The sequence below is a fragment of the Grus americana genome, chromosome 1 (genome assembly GCF_028858705.1).
Source record: "Grus americana isolate bGruAme1 chromosome 1, bGruAme1.mat, whole genome shotgun sequence".
NCBI lineage: Eukaryota > Metazoa > Chordata > Aves > Gruiformes > Gruidae > Grus > Grus americana.
Window position 1 is genome coordinate 124,659,786 of NC_072852.1, and position 12,078 is coordinate 124,671,863.

Sequence of the window (12,078 nt, forward strand, 5' to 3'; positions counted from 1 at the left end):
AGGGGTCATTTATTAGTTATCAGTGACAGGAATAAATAACTTTTGCCACAAGAAAGAAATGGTTGGATTTAAAAAAAACACATTAGTACTGTGGTATAAAATTGAGTGCTGAGTTCTGGGGGAAATCCAGAGACTTGCATCTTGATAATGGAGACCTTTTTTTGCTCAGTATTCTTCATCTTTTCCTTTTTATCCTCCAATAAAGTGTAATATATGGTAAACCTTTATCTAAATACAGTAATGGCTGTGTAAGATTTAACTGGAACTTGGATTATAATGACTTTGCAAGGCACTGTCTTCTGTTGGGGGAAAATGTGAGGTAAAACCTTATCCTGCATTCCTGAATGAATAGTTCCTGCTGAGAACTATTTAAAAGAGAAGTATTGTTAAAATACTTCCAAGAACTATATAAACATATTGTTTTCCTAAAACCAGGCAATTTTCCTACTGGTTTTGCAGTAGTTAGTGAACAAGACTGTTACTCTTCAAACTTGCAGCAAAGATTCTCTCATCTACACAAGATTAAAAGAAAAAAGCGTTCAGAACTATTGTAAAAAAGTGTTATTCATAACTTCAACAACAGTGCAATTACACACCTAATTTTTGTGAGGCATTGAGTTCTTTTCTAATGACAAAATTAGTTACTTCACTCCTTTCATAGACATGGATAATAATTTTGGTTGGAATGGTACTTTGGAGATACCTAGCCCAACTCTCTGCTTGAAGTAAAAGACAGTTTCAAAGTTGGTTCAGGTTGCTCAGGGTCATATCCAGTTGAGTTTTAAATATCTTGAAGGATGGAAATCCTGCAACCTTTCTTGGCAACCTACTTCAGTCTTTGTGACTGCCTCAGTGTGTGTTATTTTCCTAACATCTGTTTTTTCACTGGTTTAGTTTGTGGCTGTTATCCCTCAGCCTGTTGCACTATTGAGAAGAGTCTGGTTTCCATCTTCTCTATAACACCCCTTTAGTGATTTGAAGATGGCAATAGGACCTCACTGTAGTCTTCTCAAGCGGAAGCAAACACCCCTTCCTCAGCCCCTCCTTGTACGTCATGTGTTCCAACCCCTACCCTACTTCTGTATGGTGCTTTCTTGGTTAGGGAGTATAAAACTGGACATAGTGCTTCAGATCTAGTCTTACAAATGCTGACTCAAGGTGAATAATCACTTTCCTTGGCCGAGGCTGCACTGGTGCTAATACAGCCTGTCATTGTTGCAAGGCCATGTTGCTGGTGCCTGTCCACCAGGACCCCCAGGTCCGCTGCTGCCCAGCTGCGCTGTTACGTGAGATTGTTTGGTTCCTAATGCAGGACTTCGCCTGTGGTTTTGCTGAACTTCATGAGGTTCCTGCCAGCTGAGGTCCCCTTGTTTGCTCCCACCAGTTTGGCATCACCTGCAAACTTTCAAAGAGTGCATTCCTTGATATCATGCAGGTTGTTGATGGAGGTGTTAAATTGTATTGGCCCCAGTAGTGACCCTTAAGGAGTGCCACTAGTAACCAGCATTAAAGAAATCCAGCTGGTAGCCAGTCACAGCCTTTTATTCCTGGCAGACCCGCCAGTTTTTCACCTACCTTGTAGTCCACTTACCCATGCCATATCTCACCAGCTTGGCTGCAAGGATACTATGGGAGATCTTGTCAAAAGCTGCACAAAAGTCAATGTAAATGCATCTTCTGTTCTCCCCTTGTTCGCAGAGGTGTTCATCCTGTAGAAGGCAATTGCATTGATCAGGGATGGTTTGCCCTTGGCAAATCCATGCCGGCTGTTCCCAGGCTACTCTCACGTTCGTTATTTATCTGGACACAGCTTCTGGAAAGATTTGTTCTATGAATTTTCTTCTTAACTGAGCTTAGGACAACTGGCCTTTAGGTCCCTAGATCCTTCTTGAAGAAGGTCATGACGTTTGCCTTTTTCCGGATGTCAAGACCTTTGATTGCTATGGCCTTTTGAAAATGATAGAGAGCAATTTTGCAGTGTCACGGATCAGCTGCCTCAGCACCCTTGGATGCATCCCATCCACTCCAGTGGATGTATGTCAAGCTTGCTTAAGTGGTCCTTAACTTGACATTCTTCTACTGTAGCTAATGCTTCCCTCCTCTAGACTTAGCCACTAGTCTGAAGGATCAGAAACCCCTAAGATCAGAACTTACCAGTAAAGACCAAGGTAAAGAATGCACTGAGTACCATAGTTGTTAGAAAGCTTTTTATTTAAAGTGCTTTGCCTTTATATGCCTTGTAACTGTATCCTTCCCTTAAGTTTCATCTTCCTTGAGTAATTTTTTTTCGTGCAGCCCAGCATAAGGCCCTGTATCTATAATAAAGAATAAAGGAACGCAGCAAAATTGGAAGACTTTGGGTTCTTAGTAGAGAAGTAGATGGATGTGAATTCCCAACGTGGTTGTCATTCAGGGATGATGGTGGTGATTCTGGAAGCAGGATTGTTTCAAATGAAGTTACAAAAGACTTGTTACTTCTACACATGTGGTATTAATGGAACAATTACTGGAATACTGTGTCTAGTTTTATCAATAATTTTCATTATTAAATTGCTGTGCTTTTTTCTGTTTTGTTGGGGGGAATTAGGGGGCGGTGGTGTCTACTTTGATTTCTGGTCACAACATCAGTTTGAATTTTTCTTGCTATCATGCTGCTTTCACCACAGAGTTTGATTGGTATTGCTGCTAGATTTTAGCAATTTTTGGATTTTTAGTTTGAGAGATTACTGGCGTTCTAAAGTCTCACTGTAGACATCTTTCAAATATCATAATTTTTTTCTGAATCTTTCAAAATTCTCAACATCTTGTTTTCATGGTGTGGTTACTATTAGAGTAGTATGTACATACAGCACCTTGTCCACCATTTGAAATCTTAATACCAGGCTGAATGCCATTTTAAAACATATGCTGTATAATGCAGAGAAGTTACTGGCTTAATGCCCAAGTTCTTGAATGAGGTTTGTAGCATGTAATGCAAGAAACTGGACCACATGGTATTAGTTGTGCTTCTGGCCTAAATGTTTATCTGCTACAAGCAAATTATGCTTTACTTATTGCATAAAAGAGTTAACCTCATTACACCAACACTTTCAGCAAAAACAGGCTCTATCTATATTATGTGTTTTACAGATCAGGATCAGAAGGCGGTGCAACTTCGATTTGGTAGAGGCCAATATCTGTTGCACGATTATTTTAGAAAACGATATCAGGAAAACATCTTGGGTTTGTGTTGTGGGTTTTTTTTTTCCAAAGTAACTAGGAAACTATGGTGGAATTAGTAAATTGAATGTGTAGAAAGGGAGGAAAACCTCTAGATGAAATGGTATGTCAGAGTGTGTAGTATTACAGATCTACATTGTAGATCTGTGTGTCTAATGCATCTACAATGTAGATATGTAATGAAGGGGAAAATCAAGGTGTGCCCCTGTTATGTTCTTTTACAAAAAATAACTTAAGATATGCAAACATACCCTGCCTCATTTTGACTATCTCATACAAAGCATGGTGGGAGGTATATTGACTGTCAGTAATTTCTCCTTATCCCAGTTTCTTTGCAAAGCAGGAATGGAGAAGAAAGTAAAAGGGTGGGGGTTTTTAGTGGTCTTCCCCACCACCACTCCATTTCTTGGTGAAATGGTAGCATATTATAATATACTGTATAAAGAGGTCTTGAAATTACTAGAGTGATACTTTGTTTAGTATTGGATTTATTTTTTTAGTGAATGTCAGTGTAACATTACTGCCAGGTCCTGTAACCCTTAGGTATGTCGCCTTGTCTGCTTTAAATTTAACGGTAAGCCCTGGGGAAATCCTGTAAACGCTATAAAAATAATTCAGTTATGTTCATTGTGGAATTGTTTTCCCTTAAAATCAGTGATTAATTCATGTGAGTGTGCTTTTTTTTGTTTCCCCAGACAGTCTTGGTTGGTTAGAATCCATGTATGTTTAGGTATTCAGAACAGTAAGCTGCTTTTTTTTTCCATGTTCTAATCAAGCAAGCCATATATTAGTGATGCCTCCATTAACACAATTAGAAGCTATCATTACTGCTTTTTTATTGGCACAGAGTTAAATTGCAGCTTTATTATACATCTGAGCACTGGATTAATGTACATTTGTGTTTTTTTTCCAGAAAAATAGAAATAGTGCAGTTTGCAAGTCGTACTCGTCAACTGTTTGTTCGTTTGTTAGCCTTAGTCAAATGGGCTAACAATGCTGGAAAGGTGGAAAAATGTGCGGTAAGTTAGCAACAGAGTTTGGTATGAAGTAATCTCTAAGCGATATGGGATTTTGGTACACCCTAACTTCTCCTTACTATAGAAGTTTAAAAAAAAAAAGCCTATTTCATAGGCAAATTAATATTAAATTATAACCAATTTCTTCCTATTTAGAAATTGTATCATCTTGTCTTTTAACATGTTCCCAAAAACTCATCAGCGGCAAGAAAATGAAAAGCTTCTCTGCATATAGTTTCAGAAATGCTTTGGGGTTAAGTGATAGGACAGGGAAGATGGTGATCTCAGTGTGTTAGTTCTTATCACTTTCATTCTGCTCTTGGTCAAATAAGAATAAAGTCCAGAATGTTGCAAAAAACAAGCCCCAAGTGATTACAAACAAGTATGGTTGCATTCCAGTAGCAATCATCAGATAAAGAGCTGTGGGGCTTTACAGATCCTCCACAGCATCAGAAACAGCATGCGGGTTTAAAGTGTCCTTGTATACGAATGTAGGAAATGGCCAGAATATTCATTCTTTCTTTGTTTTACAGATGTGATTAGTTGAATTAGAAGTGACAGATAAAATCATCTCAGTCATGTGCACTAGATAACTGAATATAAAGGGACACTGATTTGTGCATTTTTTGGACACATACCTTTTTTTTTTTCCTTTCTCCTCCTTGTCCTCTACAGATGATATCAAGTTTTTTAGATCAGCAAGCCATTCTGTTTGTCGACACTGCTGATCGTCTGGCATCGCTAGCTAGAGATGCTTTGGTTCATGCTCGTCTACCTAGTTTTGCTATCCCATACGCTATTGATGTTCTGACAACTGGATCATACCCACGTCTGCCTACCTGCATTAGGGTAAATAATGCTACCATATGTTTGGGGGGGAAAAAGAATCTCCGTACAGTATCAAATGCTTGTTAATTAAACTAATTGTCAATGTGCAAACGGAACTGTAGTTTAATAGAGGCCTGGTGCCAAGTCTGTTTTAGTGTCAGTTTCTCTTGCAGAGCACTTCCTATTTGAGCAAGTTATGCTTTCGCAGTAAAACATTCTCTCCATTTAAACTGGTTCTGCTCTAGGATGAGTATAATAGCAACTCTTCTTCCTTGATTCTTTAAGTACTTGCATGTGCAGAGCCACCATCCTAGAAAAATGAAGTGTGAAAAGGAGATACTGATGTCTGTTGTTGTTAGAGGTTTCGCCTGTATTTGGAAATGTACTGAAATATTTAACAGATCTCTTTAATGCTGCTGCCTTTTCTTACTGTTAAAATGCAGAATAACTGGATTTTGTGAAGTAATACAAACAGTAGTAACTGTGACTTATATCTATAGCTACAAATAAGGATTGGCTTTCAAATCTTAGTATTTAAAAAACAAGTTTAGCCTGATGTAAGGCCCTGAATTTATTTAATTGATTCAAGTTGAGCAATTTTATTCATTCATCAGTCTCAGGTAAAATGTAATCAACTAGAAAACAAATCTGAGTGTAAGATGTAAAATTTCGCTCGTGTGTAATAACCTGTAGTATTTATATTTTCAGACTTCTAGTCTGGTTAGTTTTCATCATTGGTGCTGTCAATGTATTATAGATGTTTGATATAAGTAGATTTGTTTTGTGTTTATTTTAACAGGATAAAATAATACCTCCTGACCCAATAACAAAGAGTGAGAAGCAAACCACGCTTCATCAGCTGAACCAGATTCTTCGGCATCGACTAGTGACTACAGATCTCCCTCCACAGCTGGCAAATCTTACAGTTGGTAAGAACTGGAATTACTTTTTGAAGAATACATTATTGCAGACTGCTTTAAAATTACTGCTTTAGTGCTAAAGCAAACCTCTTCAGGACAGTTTGGTACATCTGTCTGTGCTGCTTATTGACACTGGTTCTGTTGCAGAAGCAACTGTGAAGTCTTCAGAGTTGCACAGAAATGTATGCAACAGAGCAGAAACCATAGGGAAGTAATCCATTGTGAGTGCCAGGAGCTACCACACTGATATTTTGAGGCATCTTAGGAGACTGAGTGAAATAAAACATTTTTTTCTTCCTTAGCCAATGGCCGTGTGAAGTTCCGAGTTGAGGGTGAGTTTGAGGCCACTTTGACGGTGATGGGTGATGACCCTGACATCCCCTGGCGCCTTCTCAAACTGGAAATTTTGGTTGAAGACAAGGAAACTGGTGGTAAAATAATTCAAACCTTTACAGTTTCTTTTTAACATGATTTTCATCTCTTATGCTGTATCAGTCTTGCTTATACTGGGTCTTTTGCATATCAAAACTTAAGATAATGAAGCTGTACATGCTTTTAATACCTTAAAAATGGTAGACAGTGACAGTGCAGTAGACTGAAATTTCCAGAGTAAACCAAGGATTTTGTTATTTTGTTAGAAATTCTGGTATGGAAATTGCATGCTACAGTTGTATCTTTTTTTCCTTTTTTATTTATTAATTTATTTAATTATTCTAAATACCTAGTTTCCTGATGTCTAATGTGAATTATTTTTAATTCATGAAAGATGGTCGAGCCTTGGTTCACAGCATGCAGATCAACTTCATCCATCAGTTGGTCCAGTCACGGCTGTTTGCTGATGAAAAGCCACTTCAGGACATGTACAGCTGTCTGCGTATCCTTCTTAAAGTTGCTTCTGAATAAGCCGTTTAATGTAGCCTTGCTCTTCCTAGTAGCTGGAGGTCAAGAAAGATGGATTCACTGTTAAGCTAGGGGGAAATGTCTGGACGTGGAGTAAAAATGATGGCCTTGAAAACGGTTATACTCAGGTGCCAGCATGTAAAATTTGATTTTACACAATCAGCAAAGGTAAAGGTGAGGTACTCAAGATAGCAACCACAAAGTTGTGTGGTAAGTCAGCGCAGCAGCAGCTGGCTGCATGTGCTCATTTCCGAGACAGAATACAGTGCTGACTTGGAGGGTGTGGGAGCTGACAATTCTTGCAGGAACTGCAGTAAGGTGATGATGGTGTGTTAACTGTATTGCACCTGTGTGAATAATAAAACAAGATACAGCATGTGCAGGAAGCAGTGCAGTGATTTTCTACATGCAAAGGGCAAATTGCTTTACAATGTGAAACGGTTTTCAGTGAAATAGTTTCTGCAGAAACAAACAAAATCATGTTATTTTCGGGTGACCATGGGAGATGGGGTTAGTGGTAACTGTAGGGTGATATGAATTTCTTTGTTAGTAATCTTCTTTCCCCTAAAAGATGATCAGAGTTAAGATGGATAAAGCTATTGTGATAATCTTGTCTAACACAAGAGGTTTTTTTAAAAAAAGAAAAACAACCTTTGAGAAATACTTGAGGCTGTTTATTATCTCTGGATTAGTACATTAGTGTGCTTTCAGACAGCGTCTTGACTGACACTTGTGACAAATGGACTTATGTAGTGTACAGAAACGGATTTATGTAGTGTACAGACTTTTTGGAGGTCTTGCATTTTCTTAACTCCATTTGTTAGACTCCTTCTGCTTAGCACTTCAGTTGGAAGTCTTGCATTCACAGACACTAATGTTGATTCGAGAGCGCTGGGGTGATCTTGTGCAAGTGGAGCGATATCATGCAGGGAAATGTCTCTCGCTCTCTGTTTGGAAGTAAGTTAATTTTAAAAGGGCTGTTAACAAACAATAAATGAAATAATAGGAGGGGGTTCGTTTACTAAGCTTGAACCAGAATTTTCAGAATTGTATTTTCTTTTTGATGTGAGACTCCTAAATTCTTGTAATTAAGTGCCTAACATGTTACTCGACTTGCCAAGAAGTGAGGGATGTACATTAATGTACATGAGAACAAGGGATACAGCTATAAATCAGCTCGTATTTATGCGGATATCTAAATAAAATAATTGCTTCTTTGTCGGTCTTTTACTGTATTTATTGCTTGACTTGTACTAGATAAAATTTTAAAAAGCAATCCAAATGCTCTTCTAATTGTGTTCAATTTGCAGCCATCTAAAATTTCTTTATGTAGTTAGAGTTTACCAACAGTTCTGCATTAAAATGGAAACTTTTTTCAGTTTGGCTGACATGATCTTATTTTTACCAGAACTTTCAGAATCAAGGATTAGCTACTGAAAAGCATACTTTCTGCTATTCCAGTTACATGGTTTAATTATTCTCTTTATTTTAAGTCAACAGGTGCTTGGCAGGAAAACGGGAACCGCATCTGTGCATAAGGTCACTATTAAGATTGATGAGACTGATGTCTCAAAACCCTTACAAATATCTCATGAACCTCCACTGCCAGCCTGTGATTCCAAACTGATGGAAAGAGCCATGAAGGTAAAGCTTTGCAGTAGGCATCTAGTTTTATAAATCAAAAACTTAAAAATGCTTTGCATTGTCAGTTTGTTTCACTTTGATTCTATTTAAAGAGCTGTTTCTAAGATTTCTAGTCAGCAGTTACTCTCGGTTGTGTTGTGTTTATGTTAGGACCTAAAATTATTGTTACAAAGTACAAAGTGACTTCATCTTAAAATTCTACTACTTCACAGTGCATTATATACCACTTATGAGACAGAATGCTGAGGCTGGGGGAAACAACAGCAAAGTTTCAGTTATGGTTAGTGTTTGGCTTGAAATGCTTTATAGAGAGCCAGTTCTTCCCTTTCCCATCTTGGAGATGCTGTGTAAACTTCCTCTGAAAATCAACGTCCCCATGTCACTTGAGTTTGCTACCCAGCGGTGCTATTCACTTCAGAAGATCTTACGTTATGATTTGGAAATGTTGTGCAAAAGAGCTAATGTGGTTTGCTTGGAAGTGTTAGGTGAAGCTTGGTTTTACTTTATCACTAAGTAGATTATGTCACGTGGCCTATTCGAATGTGCCTTTGTATTGTTCAAATTCATATATGTTAAAGGTGGGATGGTTGAAATGATCCGAAATGAGTAACTGCAGTCAACTTCCTACTTGGATAAGGCTTCTCTGGTAATTCTAGATCTTGGTTAATGATATCTGAGAGAAACTGCATTCTAGGTTTTATAATAAGTCTTCTGTAAGTTCCTCAGCAAGTCTGGCTGTGATTTATCAGGATGTGTGTTTGTCATTATTTCTTACAGTGTTTGGGTTTTTTAAGAGAGTTAATGAAGTGGAGTGAATGATGTGGTTCTCAAACTTTGAGTACAGTTTTTCCACTGGGAAAAACTCCCCAGATCAGATTCTTCACCTGTCTAACAGAACTTTCTACTGATGATAACCTTCACCTACTCTACGTACTTTGTATTTGAGCCTCTTGGCCAGTCTTGTTTACTGAGTCTGACAGACAAGTCTCTGTGTGGTGAATGTCAAGAACTTTGTATGTTTGGGCTACAGAGGAATGTGGGAAACTTAGTGGAGCATAGTAGCCTTCTACTCCTAGAGTACAAATTCTACTATTAGTTTAGTATATGTTTACTATACTTACTAATTTAGTAGCCTAAATTAGCATAAATATACAGTTCATTTAGTGAAGATACTGTATTTATGCCTAAATCCAGGGAAATGTGCTTTATCTAGAACATCTGCTGAAGTTCCACTGGAGCTGATGAGATCTAAGCTCACTGAATCAGGTCTACAGACTGTAGACTAAGATATGAGGCCACTGTAAATCTAAGATTTATGAAAGTTAGCGCTGACTCCCTTTATAACTACTTGCTCTGAGCTTAAAAAATTTATCAGCTATGGTATATACACTGCTGTTCTAGTGTTTGAAGAATGATCTCAGCTGTAATGACGTAGATAGCACACTGTGTTTCTGTTTATTTAAGATACTATATAAAACAGTGGCACGAACAAATATGTTTGTCTAAGCAGGTTATTATACATTAACCTACTGAAAATTGGATATAGCTATAGAACCTGTAGTCACTTGTTTGTGAGGAAGATTTAACTCATAGCAGCAGCTGAGTTGAAACGCTCTTGTGGATTGATAAACACTTGATTTTTTTAAGGCCTTGTCTTGGAAAGCTAGTCTTCGGGGGAAGGTTGTTCTAGTATGTACAGAGGCATGTACTGAAATTCTGTATAATTCTGTTCTGGTATAAACCTCTTTGACTTTATCTCTTATGCTAGAATAAAATTTGAGTTTAATTCACCTTGAACAGTTTTCAAAGCGATGTGAGGTTGTGTTGGGTTTGTGTGGCAGGGTTTTGGTGGCGGGGGGGGCTACAGGGGTGGCTTCTGTGAGAAGCTGCTAGAAGCTTCCCCTGTGTCTGACAGAGCCAATGCCAGCCGGCTCCAAGACGGGCCCGCCACTGGCCAAGGCCAAGCCAATCAGTGCCTCTGTGATAACATATTTAAGAAGAAGAAAAACACTTAGGGAGAGAGCTTTTGCAGCCGGAGAGAGGAGCGAGAAGATGTAAGAAACTCTGCAGACACCAAGGTCAGTGCAGATGGAGGGGCAGGAGGTGCTCCAGGCGCCGGAGCAGAGATCCCCCTGCAGCCCGTGGTGAAGACCATGGTGAAGCAGGCTGTCCCCCTGCAGCCCATGGAGGAAGGATGAGGGGGTGTAGCGATTCCATCTGCAGCCGGTGGAGGACCCCACGCCGGAGCAGGTGGAGGCACCTGAAGGAGGCTGTGGCCCGTGGGAAGCCCACGCTGGAGCAAGTTCCAGGCCGGACTGGTGGACCCGTGCAGAGGGGAGCCCACACCAGGGCAGGTTTGCTGGCAGGACTTGTGACCCCGTGGGGGACCCACGCTGGAGCAGTTTGCTCCTGAAGGTCTGCACCCCGTGAGAGGGACTCCATGCTGGAGCAGGGGAACGATGAGAGGAGTCCTCCCCCTGAGGATGAAGAAGCAGCAGAAACACTGTGAGATGAACTGACCGTAACCCCCATTCCCCGTCCCCCTGTGCCGCTGAGGGGGGAAAGGGTTGAAGCCGGGAGTGAGGTTGAGCCCAGGAAGATGGGAGGGGTGGGGGGAAGTGTTTTAAGAGTTGATTTTATTTTCTCATTCCTCTACTCTGTTTTGCCTAGTAATAAATTAGATGAATTCCCTCTCTAAGTTCAGTCTGTTTTGCTCATGACGATAATTAGTGAGTGATCTCTCCCTGTCCTTATCTCAACCCACAAGCATTTTGTTATGCCTTTTCTCCCCTGTTTCGTGAATGAGGGGAGTGAGAGAGCGGCTCTGGTGGGCACCTGGCCTCCAGCCAGGGTCAACCCACCACAGAGGTTAACTAGAAAAAGGTTTTGCAGTAATCTGTAGCTTTGTTTATGCAAAATATGTAAATAATATGACTGCAATGTGAATGGTTATAAATGCAAATGCTTTAATTTAGATTGCACAAGTAAGCTACAGTGAATATAAGTGGTGGCATAAGCTTCAGCACTAGCAGTGCAGCAGCCTGTAGATGCAAGCCTCCGGATACTCCTGGGTTCAGTAGGGTTGCTCATATTTAGTGTCTGCCGCTGCATCTTCACTGCATTGTTACCCCGTTAGCACAACTAAAACTAGTTGTGTAGAGGCAACCGTATTCTTATAGAGCGTTGTTTTTAGGGCATTTGTGGGGTTTTTTTCCTTAGCTTAAGCTAGTTATAAACGGATGCATGCTAAGCTGGCAAATACTCCAGCCTTGATCCAGAACAAGTAGGTCTGCACAGGGTGGTAACAACATATTTTGTGAAACTTGTTTTATTTTACGTTTTCTTCTAGTCTTCTCTCAAACCCTCCCACTGCCTGCTGCACAAACAGAATCTTATGTTAGTGTGTTGTATTTTATAGTGATCCAAACACTCAAATTAATATTTCATTTGGTTCACCACAGTTCTAAGCACATTCTTTCTGAAGTGATTGTTTTATTAAGTAGCTTTGTTCCAGTGTGCTAATGCATAAAGTCTACGCATCAAATTTGAAC

At 39.6% G+C, this 12,078-nt stretch overlaps 1 protein-coding gene across 1 annotated transcript in view; it reads left to right on the forward strand.

Moving 5' to 3' along the window:
- Positions 1-12,078, forward strand: part of MED14 (mediator complex subunit 14) — a 37,500-nt gene that overhangs the window by 3,851 nt on the left and 21,571 nt on the right. Inside the window, exons 3-9 of the mRNA XM_054842033.1 lie at positions 4,133-4,238; positions 4,911-5,084; positions 5,863-5,992; positions 6,286-6,414; positions 6,750-6,857; positions 7,708-7,840; positions 8,377-8,527. Coding sequence (XP_054698008.1) covers positions 4,133-4,238; positions 4,911-5,084; positions 5,863-5,992; positions 6,286-6,414; positions 6,750-6,857; positions 7,708-7,840; positions 8,377-8,527 — 931 coding nt within the window. The remainder of the gene's footprint in view (positions 1-4,132; positions 4,239-4,910; positions 5,085-5,862; positions 5,993-6,285; positions 6,415-6,749; positions 6,858-7,707; positions 7,841-8,376; positions 8,528-12,078) is intronic.